Below are 18,681 nucleotides of genomic sequence, written 5' to 3'. Positions count from 1 at the left end.
ATATAACGAAATGGCTTTAGGTATTTAAATACTGGTTATTGCCCTCATATATAACCATATGTATGTATCTCCCCTACGTTGATGCCCGTAATTAGACAGTTGATAAACTAATAATAAATAATAATATTAGATAGCTGTCATTTGTTGTTCAAAAATATATGGTTGATATATGGTTTAATACTTTATACAGTATGCCTGTATATTCAAGTTCCTACTACCGTTGTCTACTATAAAACCAATGCTACTACGCAGTACAGACACGTCACCAGCTATTTTTTGTACGAAAAATGTGAATGTAAAATTACAAGCATAAAATTTACAAAATTATAATGGATAATAACAATAATAATCGCAGCATGCAAAAAGCACTCCACGAAGATCAAATTACCAAAATCATTGCTTTTACTTCCCAATTTAATTTATTTAACACGTTGTAAATTATTATTATTTATTACTTGCAAATCGTAATAACTCTAAATTGTTTGTCTAAACATTTCTCATTTGTAGACTTTTGTAGGTTTATCCGAGTCCCCACCCGAGGCCTTTCAGTGCTTAAGCCCTCTCAGCAAAATACTTATATAGTTATATGTATATGAAATAAATAAAATAAATAATAATCTCTTAGTAAATACATAATCTCATTATATTAAATATTTAATATAATAAAAAGTAATAATATTTATATAAAGATCGATAAATATCTTGTATCAGAGATCTTGACATCTTTGATTTTGTATTCAATATTAATCAACACGTTCACGACTTCACGATGTTAATTAGTTGTTACGTGTATTATGATATGGAATAACCGGTAGGTTTCAATTCAATTTGCCACAACCGTTTCGCTGTCGCTCTATTCACCGCGAAGGATTATAACCTCCCCACGAAATATCTGATAAATAAAATAATTCTGATAATATCTATTCAAAATCATTGTAAGTTATATATTTTTATTAATACATGTTCATAAAATATACCGTACGTGTTATTATGGAATATTTCTACTTCCCCAATTCCTTAAAAGTGATAAAATATGTTCATAAAAGTAAGAAAAATTCATTTATTGAGATAAATTATTCATATTAATATTATTTTGTAGGTAATAGCTAATAAGACTTGTTATACTGAAATACATTTTTTAAAACTCAGTACTCCCCTGTAATAATTTATGTATATTTATCAATTGTATACTGGGCCATCCTGACGAATTTCAGGCTTGGTGACAGAGTAAAACTGGGCGGCCTAAAATGTCATTATCATCGTAAGTATAGGTATAAAAGGGGCAAGGGCACAAATAGACTTAAAAAATATAGTCTCTGCTTGAACCTACTACAAAAATACGAATAAGTAAATCAATATTAATAATACAACACATAATACTTAAACTAAATATAGTAATAAATGAGTCAATAAACATAGTGAAACAATACAAAATTTATTATAAATTAAACTTCCTATTTTTTAAGTCAGTAAATGTGTTAATAATATCATTATATTTTAGGTGGTAGGCAATTTTCTTTTCTATAGATATTATGTCTAAGTTGGTGACTTTTTACTAGGTTAGAGTGCTTCAAAGATAATTTTTTTCATCAATTTTAGCTATGAAAAATATTGTTTTCCTAGAGCAGTAGTTGCAGACATACCTAACAATATTCTTGATACTATGGATATGTTAGAGGATTTCACGACAAAATATACCACATAAATATTAATTCAAATTTAAACCTCTTTATTAAAATTACATAGATATTATTTCAATACAATTATTATTAAAATTCATAGAAAATAAAAAAATAAATTAAAAAAATATTAAAACTATATTGTAATTTATATACAAAATTATTATAAAAAGTGCTAATTAAATAATTTTATTTAAGTCTGTTAGCTCACGACACGCGTTGTAAGTAATAATATAAAATGATACACTATACCATTACCAAAATAAAGAATAACTTTAATTAACTTGAGATAAAGTTCGATTATTATTTTTTATCGCAACTTTTATGATAAAGGTTAACATTTTAAGTTATTATTTACACAGGATATTTTTGAAGGGATATTTTGTCGGGCGAATGTAAGTTCCTACACCAGAACTAGCTGGTAAAAATACATATGTTAGTTCCTACATGGTAAAAAAAGGTTCGTATGTAAATTCCTACACTGCATATATTATATTATTAGAGCGCGGATTTATGCATTAAAAACCGACCAAATATGCGCTAAAAAACCCTAAATATGTATAACTATATGCACTAAAATGTTAAAATATGCATAAAAAAATTTATTTTTTAAACATTTACAGTATATTTAAAAAAATTATCGAACCCAACATGTCCCATAAGCCCTTTCATGTCATGAAACAACTTTTGTGCTCACTAAGCATATCATACGATCAACCAGAATAAATATGCAAATGCATACAAATCCGCGCTCTAATTATTATATATAATTTATAAGTTGTTAATCTAATATCAGTTATATCATATAATACTGTCATACATTAGTATAATAATTATTTATTTATTATGTGGTTATAATATTTCTTATAATACTTATACTCCACACTATTATATTCTTCTAAATGATATTATTTTCACATCATCAGTTTGATAACTTATAATATTATATAAAATATAGTATATTTTTTTACATATGTACCTATCTTTCGCCATGTAAGAACTTACACATCACATATGTAGAAATTAACGTATGTAATTCTTCACCTATTACCCCCGTGTAAGAACTTACGATTCCCCATTTTTTCTGGGATATTTTTACTGGGATAGTTTGACGTGTTACAGTGTATACGAACCGGTACATTTCACCATGACCGATTCGCCGCAATATTCACCGGCTCAACGTGAAGGATTAACCTCTCCATGAAACATCAATAATATCAATAACGTACATCATAATATTTATGTATCGTTAATATACAATAATAATAAAATTATGATATTTTTCAAACAACTTCATTACCCGATATTTTGCTTTTTGCATGCGTTCGTGCGTAGATTTTGGTCGTAGGGACGCAGGGAACGTTAGAATATGTGGCTAATGAAATGTGCTCCACAAAAATATAATTAGTGCTCATGGTATTGCCTTAAAATATTTATAATAACCACTATAAATTAATTTTTATTATCACTGCTTCTTGTTTATTAGAAAATTATATATTTTTCAAATTTTTAATTCCTATGTTGAAAATTAAAAACTTATTGTGATGAAGACGTGTTTATTAAAAAGCATATAATAATTTCGTAATTCTTGTCACATAACATTAAGCCTCTATAATAACACGTACGATATATTTTATACATATTGTGTTAATAAAAACATACAAATTACTACACAAGATATTGTAGTAGATATAAACTATATATGAAACAGTGTTTTATTTATTTTCGAAAATAGTTAAATTTTTATTTAACACATATTTGTATTTGCCCAAATGTATTCTTATGACTTTTTTTATACAGTTAATACAATATAACAGTCAACTTTATTACATGAAATAGTTTATTACGTATCTTTAAAACAAATCTAGGATATTTTTATATCACATTATTTTTCGTAGTACTCAATGTTTCCCAACGGGAATACTGTCACCTTTTGTGGGAAGTGGGAATATTTCCTTTTGAGGAGAACGTTTTACTTAAACGGGCACTAAGGTGAGTGATTGTTTTGTTTCATAAATTTTTATTGTTCATGATTTATCACAACGCAGTGTATAATTGCTTAAAATCAAAAATAATTTCATGTAATGTAATGTATACATAAATACATAAATATTATATATTTAAAATTAAAATTAAACATTGTTTTTGATATTGAATTTAATTTAAAAAGCTTTAGTTAACTAGTTGATTATAAAAATAAAACTATTATTTAAAAAAATTAATTTGAAAAGAGGGGAGGAGTCGATGTGAAATTTTTGAAAATCTAAGAAGGGCGTTAAGTAAAAAAAGGCCGGTAAACACTGCAGCTCTATAAGAACTGGGTAGGGTTAGTATAGCTAACTCATTAACTGTTTAAATCGAAAGTATTCATCGACTTATTAATTTTTTTAATTTTTTCAGATATTCATATTATGTATAATTCAATGTACCTACAAACATGACTACACCAAGATGAAATAATGTTCCTTCCAAAATGACTAATCCAAGAAAAAAGCAATATAAGCATGAATTGGAGAGAAAGTGTTTGATAAGGTTCTTACTAATTTTACTCCTTATACACCAAATATTAATCAACTTCAAAACTAAAAAATAAAAATAAGTAGGTACCTACAACTATTATTAATTTAATTTAATTTTAAAAATGTATTTTGGATTATATCGTTAATTTGAATGTGTGATAAATGATAATGTGATATTTATATACAATATTTAATGTATACATCAAAGTTTTGTCAAGTATATCATTAATTCGAATAATATGAATTTTTCTGATTATTCTAACCATAGATGCTCAAACTGTAGTTATGTGAATGAGATATGTGGTACAAAAATAAATTGAAATACAAAAACATTTAAATTTACAATAAAAAATTTATAGCGAATTTTCATTTTTAATCATTAATATTAAGTGATGCCTACTAAAGTAAAATAAAAGGAAAAATAAAGTTAAGAAAATTACTGTGTTAAATAAATTTAGACACCCTCGATACACAAAAAGCGTGTAGTTCCGAATTTATAGTACATATATAGTACAAATGTATGTATGTATATAATACAGGAATATTTTATTTTTAATTGAATAATATATTAAAAAATGTTACATAGCGTTTGTTCAAAATATTGTATTTTCCAATTTAACGATTAAATTCCAGTTTACTTTATGAATTCTGGCAACACTGAACTAAACAATCTATAAAAACCTCATAGTTGCTCTGCTGTCGCCCTCCAAATTGTTAATATTTTTTTAACCGCTCAACAACCTAGCTGCAGTTTCGTCAAATTTAATTCTAGAGGTAAGTAGACATATTTTAAAAAAAAATTTCCTTATCAATAAATTATTTTTATCGTATTTTATTTAAAATTGTAATAAGATAATTAGGTAATTTTTATATTATCAGAAATTATTTGAATTTATCAGACTAAAGATTAAATTTAAATATTAAGAAAAGGTAATTTTAAATACTTAAAATATGTAACTAACCAAAATTTTGTTGAAAAAATTTTAGATTAAATAATAATACAATAAAAAATATTATTAACCGACAGTTATAAATTTATTAGTTTTATAATAACATTCGCTCACTAGTATACGACTCTTCACTCAGCTCAAATTTCAATTTAAAGTTGGTAGATACTTAATACTATTAGTTTATAGACTTTTATGGTTTTATAGAATAATAAAGCATACTTATTCCTATACTTTTTTTCAATTTATTTTTTAGTGTTTTGTAGTGCGTTAAATAAGTTTTCACTATTGGCGATAGGTGGTAATGATGACGACAAATAAATATATGGTAAAGAAAGAGAGAGATCGAGATTGAAAGAAGTGCAGCATCCACAGGAAGTTTTCTTCTTAAGAAGTTCTATTACACAAGCTCTTGTTCTTATAACCAGTTAGTCTGGCTAATCGCTACCCGGTGCAAGTGGCTTTTAACATTTTCACACGTTATATAATATACTTTGGTACTCGTTTGATTATTATAAAAGAAAAAATAATAATCTTAAGAATTATTTCGGTAATTATTTTACGTTTACTTCAACAGGTACGTATTAAATAATGGATATTATTTAATACATTTTGTCATTATTATTGGTAAATGTATTGAATATGATTTAATTGTTGTATTATACGTCCCATACACGTTTTCAATAACTAGGCATTATATTAATCCATTATTATTCTATTGGCTTGTGTAAAAATCTACAACACGTTGTCGACTATTATACGTAGGCGCGTGCATACGCACACATGCACACACTCTCAACAATAATCATGTGCAAACCGTAGGTATTATAATATATTATTTAGTTTCTCGTAGTACTCGGGCTGTCTAGCTGGTACCACCTATTAACAATAGGTAAATATTTTATTTAAGGTTGGACCACAGATGTATAAAACGTTGGACGGATAGTATTTTTTTTTTCATAATGTTTTTGAATTTCCGACGTTATAATTTATAACATACAACCGAGACAGTAGACATTGCTCTGCCGCAGGGAACAAATTAATTTTAGTTGATGCGTTATTTTGAGTATTAAAATTTATGTGTAATATATTAGGTATGTATAGAGTATAATATCTAATATATAGATACAAATTTTTTTTATAAATTACTTTTATAAACGCTTTATGTTTGCTCGCTAATAAATATATTATGGGATTAATTTGGTACTCAAATATTCTTGTTGAATATTTAATGTAAATAGTATTTTAGTTTTGTCTGAATGGGGAAAAGAATGTAAGGTACTTTGTCTACTAGCTTTATAGCAAATTTATTTATTACAAATCAAAAAAAAAAAAAAAATTATAGTAGCATTTCTAATACGGGAAGTGGTATTAATTAGAAAAAGAAAGAATTTTATAATAATTAACAGTCGTGTGCAACATATAATTCGATTGAATACATATTGTAGACAGTAGTAAAATACACAAAATATTATTAAAATCTCTTTTATTCTACGAAAAAATAGAAGAAAAAAATACGAAAACAACTCAACCGAGAATCATGTTTTTATCCATATTGCGTTTCAAATTTATAATTCGATATATAAAAAAAAAAAAAAACATCACGGACATAACTACTCTAGACAGTCAGTCCCCTCCGAATAATTTAATTTGCTTATAATATGAGAATAATTTCCGTATTTTTATTAACATCCGTTGTTTTCTACGATGTACTTAAATGTGAGTGAAATTACAGTATGTTGGTCAGATTTAATTTTGACGTTGTGATTCAATAGTGTGTTATGTTATTAAGTCTTTAAGCCTTAAAGTTGTATTTAACATGTTGACTATTGACTTTTCTACTTGATTAATTCTGATTTATATTGGTTCGAAAATATCTCATGCATTATGTGCACCAATATAAAGTATTATAAGAATTATAAGATTGACATATCATACATGAATCTAGAACAAGTGTTAGAAAATCATGTGTCTGTCATAAAGTCCGATATCATAATATTAAGTGTCATAAAAATCATATATTATAAAAGTTATTTCATATAAAAATCATATCTTTTTTGAAAAGAAAAATTGAATTAACTATATATATATATATATATATTATGTATGAATTAAAATGTTTGTGTGAATAATAAAAATAATCAAAATATAATACAAGCTGCTGTTCATTTTCGCAATTGCTAAATTACATTTTTAAATTACTCTAAGAATAACGTACCATATTTTCTGAAATCCGAAAGAAATGTCAAAGCTAGTATTTGACAATCAAGAAGATTAAAATTAACGTCATTTATGGGCTTATTGCTAAGAACAACGTTTTTGATTTTTCTTTAAATTGACTTTGCAAAATGAAAAAAAAACATGTTGAATGTGATTCAAAATTGAACACTTTATTAACTGCATATTGATTAAACGACAAGGTGTTCCTTATATTGGTATTTATATGGTATTGGTATGTACTTACTCCAATACGTTACCAAAAAATAATTATTTTGATATAGAAATCTAATATAAGTAGGTATGGAAAATAAATATTATACAACACATGATTTTTATAAGAAATGCATTTTATAACACATAGCTTTTATGAGATTTAAATTTATGATACTTGACTTTCTAACATTTGACATAATACTATAATATATAATTGTTAATTCAAATATTAATCAAGTATATATTATTATATATAAATAATACATTTATCATGTATTCTTATTATTTCAATTATTTGAGAATTGTTAATACATACTATATTTCTGAAAATTAATGTGATTCTTATAAGTATTTATATATTAATATTAATTTTAATTCCGTTAGAACTACATACATTTTAATAATAAAATTAAAATTAAAATGTATATTTTATAATTTGAAAAAAATAACTTGTTTTTATAAGTCATTTTTTATTATTTTAATCGATTTCAATAATATTTTACTTCGACCAAGTTCTAAAATAATATTAAATATATAGCATTGCAATTGACGTTAGGTACTTAAAAATTGTAATTGTATACTATTGATAACTAATATATAATATTATAAATAAAATATGTTTTAGTGATTATAAACAACATTATTTAAAAAAAAAACTACCATGAGTAAACATCAAGATTCATCCATAACGGTAAGTATATAAAATTATTTGTAAATTAATAATATATACATATATTATATACATTATACTTACCTATACCTATGTCCTGTATACTAGATATATCATATAAATAATTTGTAAAATTATATTTAAATTAACAAATAGATTCTCAATTTTCAAAATACATCAGAACATTTTTTTACTTGGCTTTAAGTTTTCTCTAATATTCTTAGTCAAGTATTATGTCATATATTATATAATATACACCTATTATGAATAAATCAGCAAATGTTTCATATTAAATTATTTAATTCAGCATCATAAATAATTTTTTTTTACATATTACATGATTAATAAATAACTTACTAATATTAATCTTAATAAAACCAATTAAACATAGTGAATAATAAGTATTATTTTTATGAGAGACGTTTGAAAATGTAAGATGGATTTTTCCTCGTGATTTTTATGCATTTATTATTTATCAAATAAATATATCGGTAACTAGTGTTTAATACAATTAAAATAGTAAATATTAATTTCCATAAAATTTCCCTTTATACCATTATTATTATATTATTTTATCTTAAAGGCAGTGTTATCCTTAAGGTTAACAATTACAACAGTCAACAATTTGTAATTAATTAAAAATGTTTTGTTTAAATGATTTGTAGCATGTTAAAGTTATTGACTTAATAAGTGACACGGTTACGAAACCAGACATTCATATGCGGCAAGCCATGTTTGAAGCAGAAGTTGGAGATGATGGTTATCAAGAAGACCCAACCGTACGTTGTACGTATTATTTTAATGTCATTACAACTGAGTTCATGTTGACAGATAAAAATTTATCATAGTTAAATAGCATGAAGATAAAAAACATCAAGTAATTTTTGGCACGTAGTATTAGAAAATTTTGCCACCCTAGTCGATATTATGTTATAATGCGTGTAATGGGCGTTTATCGATTAAACGCCAAACTTTGATGTATATTAATTTCTCTGGCTCATACATTATTATATTATTAAATACTTAAACTAATATTAAAAGTAAATTTATAACAAAATACGTTATTGAATCTTCTAAAGTTCGAACCGTAGGTTAGGTATTTATTTCAGCGCTGATCACGTATCGCATCGGTTTCATTTAATATTTGATCATTAGGAGAACCTATACTTGAGATAAATAATTATCTAGTAGACTTCTTTATCCAAATCAAATTGGTGACGCCACGAACAATAGAGAATATTTTCCTCTAACGTTCATGTATTATTACTTTTACAGTTCCTAGATTATGTAGTTTTATATCTCCAAAAACGTGAATTTATGATCTTTTTTTTAACAATCACATTAGTTATTAACAGCAATGTTAAAAATTTCAGAAATGTATGCATTACTCTAAACATATTATTATAATATAGCATATAAAATAGTCAAAAAAATAAAAATAATTAATTATAATAATGAGTATGGTCACTTTTGTAAACTAACTAATGCATAATAAATATTTGGCTCTTTTTAAACTATTTATATACAATATACAAAAATTTTATTTGATATTTAAACCTTTTTAGTTATTTTTATGTATGATTACATTTTATTTTGCAAGTAAAAAAGCATTAAATATTTAATACAAAGTTTCTCATAAATTTGCAAGGGGCAGAGTTTATAAACTATTATATTAATTATAACTGTACCGTCTGTACCTATACGACAGTATTATAAATTATAAATAAAAAGAATTTGTTTTAACCCTACATATTGGTATAGGGTTGCTCACACGAAAATTTAATTTTTAATGAGGGAAATGGAAATCGTTCGTTTTAAAGTTTCCATTTATCATAGATATACAATTTAAAAAAATTTGTATAGTTTAGCCTTAAACTGGCGGTCGCCATGTATTTTTAATTATCATCATGATAATAATTGTTGAGATTTACAATTAATAAATAAACAATAAATAAAATATGGGGTTTCTGATAAAAACGTACGATTTATTATATAAAATTCGGAAAATATTTCTAAATATAGATGTAAAGATAACCAATAACACGCGTTTTTATCGGTTTTCCGTTATAGCTGTAAGCGCCAGTTGCAAGTTGTACACCAGACCATTATGGATTGTATGTTTATAACTTTTTACGTAGTGTTTAACAGTCAAATATACATGTACCAATATGAGTAAAAAAACATCTTTGGAACATTTTATCAAACAGTTTAACATAGCATTTTTAATGTTATCATAATAAAAGGGTCGCTCAAAATCTTGATAACAATATTGGGGTCGCACTCTCAAAAAGATTGGGAGCCGCTTGTCTAGCCGATCCACTTTTGTACGTTACATGACATTTTTTTTAATTAAAAAAAATAATATCTAATTTATTCTTATTCAAATGTGCAAAAAAATGCAATGTTTTTTTTATATCTGTAGTTTATCATATACCAATTACCAAATTCCACAGGTGGATTGCCCGTCTTAGTCGAATTAGTTCACAAAGTGAGGTACACTGCTGCCGATTTACCCGTGAACTGAGGTACACTAAAACTGAGAAACTGATTTTCGAATGAAGTTAGGATGCATAGCTAATTATTATATAATTATAAGTTTTTAGGTTTTTCTATTATTTTAATTTTTTATAGAGTTATGATCACTATTAACTCGTATTTAAGTTAAAAAAAACATTGGAAAATTTTTTTAAGAGGATTGAGATAATTCTATTACATTTAAATTTTAAATTTTAAAACACGTTAATTTAGTCTAATATTAAAACTAATGAAATAAATGTGAAATGTTAAACATACAATTCATGTATTAAACTTAACAAATATGAATAAATGCGTGTCCTCTTAACAATAAACACGTAAACCGTGGATCAGTTTAAAAGCATTTTGTTAATTCTTTTTTTAAAAGATCGATTTTTAAAGAAATAACGCATTCAATTTCTAAGCACCTGCAGATATTTTAAAATGGGATCTTGTTTAATTAACAGTCAGGTACATTGTCTATGCTAACTAAGAACTAAGGTATATGTCACTCTATAATATAACTCCCTCGAAATAGGATATAAATTCACGTCTCTGTAGTAATATATATATATACTCGAATACTAGTATTATTTATAACTTGATAAGGATACAATTGACTTTGTTCTTTAAAAATATAGTGTTGGAAGAGAAATCATCAACACTTTTTGAAAAAGAAGCGGCATTATTTGTACCAAGCGGCCTCATGGGGAATTTAGTTGCAAGTAATTTATTTTTTTATTATAAATAATATTTAAAAAAATATTTGTAGAAATATATTTTTGATTTGTCTTTTTAGTTTTTATAACTCTAAAATGTCTAACACAATTTTATGTTTTAATCATGTAAATATTTTATGTTAAAGATATAATAATTTTGTGAATAAAATATCCAAGTTCTTTTAATAAAATATTAATAATTAATAATTATTAAAAAAAAAAATCCGGCTTATTGATACAGATAAATTGAGACAAATTGACATGTTAAATCTTGTAACGTAATGAACGTAATTTTTTTACATAATTTCCAGTCGAAATAAAACAATATTTAATATATATATATATTTCTTCATATTTTTAAGTAGAGTATTTTTCAAAATATTTCGATACGACAGTTTATGAGTCATAAGTATTTTAAGTTTATGTGTGTGGAACAGTAGACCATCATTTTGTAAGATTTCTCTGTATCATTTCACTTTCAGAGCTTCCCTAAGTTTTTAAATACTTATAGCTCAAAGACCACTCGTCCGAATTTCGATTTTTATGTATCGAAATACTCCGAAAAATATTTTGCTTCAAAATATTCAATTAAAAATGTATGTTGTTATTCAAAGTCCAGAGACTTAAAAAATTAAAACGATAAAAATTATTAAAAAATTTTAAAAAAATATTGTTTTTTTCGGCTGAATATTATATGAAAAAAATATTTTCGAAAACGGTAATAGATTTTTAAATAATAAGTGTTATTTAATAAGAGATCCACACTATATATTTTATTATTCTAGTAATCGTAGCAACGTACCTTTGGGGTAATAAATCGAAGTCGATTGACATAATATTTCTTTTTTCATATTTATTTTTGCACTAAATTAAGTAAATTGTTAAACCGGTATTTAAGTACTATTTGTATATTTAGTATCTTATATATTTATAAATTGATATAAGAATCTTTAACAATTCATGAAACAGAATTATAAGAATGAGTATAAAACAAAATACATAAAAAGTTTGACTATTAACCCAAGTTTTTTACAAATAAAGATGTTTTTAAAAATAACATTAACGTTTCAGTGATGGCTCACATAAAAGATCAACGAGGATGTGAAGTAATAGTTGGCGACAAAAGTCACATTTTGCTGTGGGAACAAAGTGGAGCTGCACAGGTTAAATTTTTGTTTAGTTTGACTGTTGATTAATACTAATTTAAATATTTTAATTCACCAGTTTGCAGGTTTACAAATGAGAGAAGTTAGAAATTTGCCAGATGGTTCACTCGATATGTCAGAATTACGTGAAAAATGTCGACCGACAAATCCATATGATTACGAATCTTATACATCATTGATTTGTATAGAAAACACTCATAACTATCTTGGCGGTGTAGTAGTTCCCATTGAATGGCTTGATCAGGTAAAACAAATTATAATTAATTTTTAATTTTTTCTTATTTAAACTGCATATCTGCATATATTACTTCTTCATTTTTATAGTTCAATTCGTATTTTAAATTTAAATTATATTTGTTTTATATTATTACTTTAGTCTATAGAGCTGGAAAAAATATCTCAATTATTTAACCAATTTTGTTATTTAAGAACAATAGTCGTTTACTCGTTTACATAAATATTCTAACCAAGATAGAAACAAATCCAAGTATAAATTATTTCCATTTTTAAAATAAAATTATGCATAAAAAATATGTTGTTTTAACGTTTAAGTATTTTATAGATTAATAACACATTATAGTATTTTATTTTGAATTATAGCCATGGTTATTTTTTAGCATTAAAAAAATGAGGTTAATAAATAGCCAATATGACCATGCATGCAGAAAAAACAAAATTATTATCACTGTGTGTGTGAGTTTTTTTATGCATTTATTATATATCGTAATATTATTATTTGTATTGTTATGTTAAATTTTTTGTACTTTGAAAATTATTTTACCAAAAATAAGCCGTAAACTTTATAAATAAATTTTTTTATACAACATTACATAGAGAGCAAAGTAGATTTACTAACCAAATTTAAATCTTAAATTTTTTTGGATTTTTGCTTTTAGTATTTAGAATATGTTACTTGATACTTCACATATACCTTATCAATTAGAACATTGTTTAGAGTAACACATTTATTAATTAAAACCTTTAATATCTGCATAAAAATGTACTAAAATAGTTATTACAAGGTAAGGTACATATTTATAAAAATAATAAAAAACATAATATATAAGTCAAGCAAAGCTATAATAAATTGTGGTTTAATCATGTACTTGGTTTTTGTTTAGCTAGGAAAATTTGTTAAGGAAAAAAACATCCCTCTGCACATGGACGGAGCTCGAATATTTAACGCAGCCATTCACTTAGGCGTTCCTGTCAGTCGCATAGCTGAACACTGCGATTCCGTGACGTTCTGTCTAAGTAAAGGACTCGGAGCACCAATTGGTGCAGTTTTGCTGGGCAATAAAATGTTTATCGAAAAGTAATGAATCCGTGTCCCGTTAATTTCTAAATCTATGCTAGAATGCTGGAAACAATATTATTATTTTAAATATCCGTTGTCCGAATTTAGATGCCGAAGAATTAGAAAATCCTTGGGTGGGTCTATGCGCCAAGCCGGGATCGTGGCCGCAGCTGGAGTGTATGCCTTAGATAACTGCGTAGAAAGACTGGCCGTGGATCACTGGCACGCCAAGAAAATCGGAAACGGTATATAATCGAGTATTTGTGTTTTATAATATATATAACGATGAAATCATACTCTTTTTAATACTTGACACAAGCGTGGGCCACGGGGCAAAAAAATAAAATGCAGCTATATATATAAGCTTAGAATAATACAATTCAGATCTAACACCAAGGATATCGTATTATAGAATACTAGTGGGTAGACAGACAGTCTGACAGTGCGTATAGTAGTAATCCATCTATTATCATAATATTGTCGTCAATAGAACTATGTACGTATAAATATTAAACGAACTTAATAGCTTAAGATAGCAAATATTTTATAGTACTTCTATAAATTTAAATACAGGAAGACTCATTTTGTAATTTGTCAACACTCGTTATTTCAAATATTTTACTAGAATTTGTAAATACCTGAAACCTTACCCTTATTTTTGGTCATGATTTATTTGTTGTCAAATCTATCCACTCTCAACAATTGAAATATTGCGACCTATATTTTATTGGTTCAATAGTATATTGCAAGCAAACTATTTATTTATTTTTCTAATATTGATGTAACATATATAAAATAGTTAAAATATTTCAAGTAATCAACTAAAGTCAACAGTTTATTTTATTAGTAGGTAAGGATTTAAACTTTAAAGGTTAGATGGTGCTGTATTTTTAGATATTGACATTTAAAGACCTGTATTTTTAATTAATAACCATTGTCCATTGTCCATTTAAAACCGATATTTTGTGGTGATAGTAAAACAAAACTGTTATATTTTTGCAGCAATCCATCAGATGGCCAGTCCTGATGTTACCGTTAACCTTGAGAAAGTCGATACCAATATACTAATAGTAAAGTTAAACGATATGAAGATCAATTCACCTGACTTTTACGACATGCTGTTAAAGGTAAATTGGTAAATAGTTAAGTAATTTGGACAATTTGTTGCGAGGGGCAGTGAAAGAAAAGTGAATACTTACCCATGTCCGATTTTAAAATCAGTCTAGTGGGTTGGTTGTTAGTAATAAAAATATATACCTATTTTTAAAATGTCAAAGAAATATAATATTGTACACTGAGAAATTATTATCACAGTGAAAATTAATATTTTATAGTTGAAACTTGGAATACACAGACGCCAGACGTGTGACTGGATGAGTATAAGATAAATAAGATATTATAATTTATAATGCGTATATAAGTGGTGTGAGTGTATTGGTTATGTGAAGGGAATATTATTTTATACTTAAGTAGTAAGTTTGTGTTATACTTAATTATTTATTCTTCCTCTTCCAAAGATAAAAATGCGATCGTATAATATATTTATGTATAATTATTAATTAATGATAAATAATATTAAGTAAGTAGTGTTGTTTAAATTATCATTTTCGATACTCATTGAAATTTTTAAAATATTAAAGCTATTAAAAATTATTTGAGTTTTTAAAGTGTTTATATTAGGCTTCCTCATAAGTTTTTGTTACTGAAACCTAAAACTTCAAAAATATTAAGGTTATGTTTTTAATGAATATTTGATTTTTAAATATTGACAATATTAGATATTTAAACGAAAATTAACGATTTTAGTTATTTTGTTGTAATTAAAATATATATTATTTATAAGAGTTTTATACAATGACATTTTTAAAATATTTAGATTCATTTTAAACTACTACATTTTTATACCGTATAACTCCTATCGTATTAACTATGAATTCCTATAGAAAAACAAAATATATTATAAATAATGGTTAAATATACATAATATAGTATTATAATAATATTGACCGACAGACAGGTTTTCACTCAGAACAACTCCGCTCGTGTTTTGTATATTGTATACGATAATTTATCGTTGAATTCCTATTTGACATATCCATTTCATTATTTCGGTAATCTACTCAACAACGAGGTACACCCAACACTCTGAAATTACTGTATAGCAGAGAGTTACTTACAGGGTCATAATTCAATTTTTTTTTTTTTTTGTTGGTACAAACATTTTTGCAGGCTATTTAAAATCATTATCAAGGCACATTAATGGGCACTTTATTTTGGGCGAGGGGGTCAAAAGATGGCATACTTATATGTATTTTTCTTCTTTTTTGCCTTCTCTGCCAAAGTGCTAACTGTATGAGGTTGACCCCCGTTGTCCTGTATATCTTATAGGGCTCTATGCTCCATCTCTCCTTTATTCACACCAGCTATTCTCGTGTCATTCTCTAACCCATCAAACCACATTTTCTTCCGTATTTTTTTCCCTCTATTTCCGTCGACATTAATTTCCATAACCTTACTGCTTCTAAATTACCACTCCTCTAACTAGACATATCCACTCTGTAGGATATTTGTGTAAATTATTTAAGATGATATCGCTTACATCGTTATATTGGTATGAAAATATCACCATTTTCCATTGACCATTGTTACTATTTTTGTCTAATTATGTTTACTTTTAATGTATTTATATTTGTATTTATTTTATGGTTCCCAGTGGTATGTACACCTAGCAAATAAATTTATGGGTATAAGCCGGGTACGTACTTTATAAAAGTATATACATTTTTTTGTCTTGCGCACTTGAAATATAGAATATAAATAGCTATTAGGTAAATAAAATCTAAAATGTATTCTATGTGCACCCTTGCTCATAGTGCCATTACATACAGTCCACTTAATTAACATTTCTATATTTTTCCACTTGCTATTTTATTTTAGCAACTTTTTTTTAAAAATACTCAATTTAATAACAAACCACGCGGAGTTGTAAAACTAAAAATATTTAACATCATAAAACAGTATTATAATAAATTTACAACTCAATATCTAATTTAATATACTTAGAAACATCAGCACTTATATTTTATTTTTGGCATGCCAAAGAAGGCGTTTTAAAAAAAGTTATTGCGAGTGTATCACCCATATCCTCCGCTTCAAAAAAAAAAATAACGCCTCTTTTAGTTATTTTTTTCAATTCTTATTCTAGCACTTTAAGTATAAACCTAAGTTCTTAAGCGTCACGTAAAAACTAAACAATTATTCTTAAATATATCCGTGATTTCTAAAAAACCTCTGATATTATTTTATATTTACACTTTTTCTGGTTATAACAATCGTTATAAATTGTAGATGTACGTTTAGTGTTGTAATTCAATTTATATAGCTACTCTAGACAGATCTAAGAGGACTTAACAGAGATGGTGCTAGTTATATTTATTTAGTTTCTAAATGTATTCGACAAAAAAATTATTTTTGAGTATGATAATACATGCAAAAGTAGTCATGCGGCTATGCAATGTATTAGCATTTGTATAGAGGAAAAAGAAAAATTGGATTGCGAGTGTTTTTTTTTTCGATTATGTGTGCTGATTAAAACTTTTTCCCCCTCCTCCACCACTATTAAAAACTGAAACAACTTCACTGAATCAAATTATACATGTTTGGTAGTATTAGAACATTTTTTTTTCACACCATTTTAGTCTGTAGTTATATTAATATTTATTATATATGCATGTTACGTGTTATTTATATTATACAGGTAAACAACGAAGACGATGATATCCCGAATGAAATCAATTTAACGTCCGTTAGGATATCATATTTATACAAAGGATGTGTAAGATTTGTTTTGCACAAGGATATTTCCGAAGAGGATGTGGACATGGCTATTGAAAAGATAAAATACGTTATTGGAAAAATCAAATCCTCCAGCTAAATTATTACACTACACCGAAAATATATAGCATTATAAGTAGCTTTACGAAACAGAAATATATTACATAGGTACCTATGAATAAGCATAGAATGTACAAATTGAATCAAAAGAAATCTTTAGGTTATAAAATAGCTATAAATATACTAAACGCATATTTATATTATATACATCTTCTATTATTTTAGTATACCTTATTTTACCTATGTACCTAAGTTTTTATTTTGATAAAAAAAATACATAACATATTTAAATCAGGTATTATACAAATAAAATACTTATGCGATCTAAGTTTAAGGTTTAAAAAAATTGTTCAACGTTGTTAAATGAATTAAAACGTTTTAAAAATTTAAATATTGTTATCACATATTCATTTTAAGTCATTAAAAAAGGTTTATTTTTACTATTTTTAACGACAACATACATAATTCCTTATTCCTAAGCAGAATATTATTTTTGTAAAGTGCTTAAAATAAAATATATATAAAAATTGAATTTTATAAGAGAAGTTTATGGATTATGGTTATAAGTATTTACAGCTTTTATGAGCAGATTTGAATGATACTCCACAAAATATTGGTCTAATACTTACTCCACTGGTCTAAATTTTTAAAACTTTTAACTAATAAATAATTTGTCCGAAATTGTATTTTGATAGATCGAAATACTCCAAATAATATTTCGTTTCGGAAAATAAAATTAAAAATGCACAAAAATGCATTTAAAAAAGTAAAAACTTTTAACAATGAAAAGTAGAAATTAAGTATAATTTTTCTTAAACATTTTGTTTTATAATGACTTAACGA

General features: G+C 25.6%; 1 protein-coding gene across 1 annotated transcript; it reads left to right on the top strand.

Annotated features, from left to right (window-relative positions):
• Positions 1 to 4,916: 4,916 nt before the first annotated feature.
• LOC113548468 (probable low-specificity L-threonine aldolase 2) lies at positions 4,917 to 18,128 on the top strand. The gene is made up of 10 exons (XM_026949360.1): positions 4,917 to 4,972; positions 8,204 to 8,269; positions 8,914 to 9,034; positions 11,404 to 11,487; positions 12,553 to 12,644; positions 12,706 to 12,891; positions 13,769 to 13,962; positions 14,053 to 14,189; positions 14,947 to 15,071; positions 17,702 to 18,128. The coding sequence occupies exons 2-10, from the start codon at positions 8,240 to 8,242 to the stop codon at positions 17,876 to 17,878; spliced, it is 1,146 nt and encodes a 381-aa protein (XP_026805161.1). The 5' UTR covers positions 4,917 to 4,972; positions 8,204 to 8,239; the 3' UTR covers positions 17,879 to 18,128.
• Positions 18,129 to 18,681: the final 553 nt, after the last annotated feature.

This window comes from Rhopalosiphum maidis, chromosome 1, assembly GCF_003676215.2.
Source record: "Rhopalosiphum maidis isolate BTI-1 chromosome 1, ASM367621v3, whole genome shotgun sequence".
Classification (NCBI taxonomy): Eukaryota; Metazoa; Arthropoda; class Insecta; order Hemiptera; family Aphididae; genus Rhopalosiphum; species Rhopalosiphum maidis.
The sequence above is the reverse complement of the archived record's forward strand: the minus strand, read 5'-3'. Positions and strand labels throughout refer to the sequence as shown.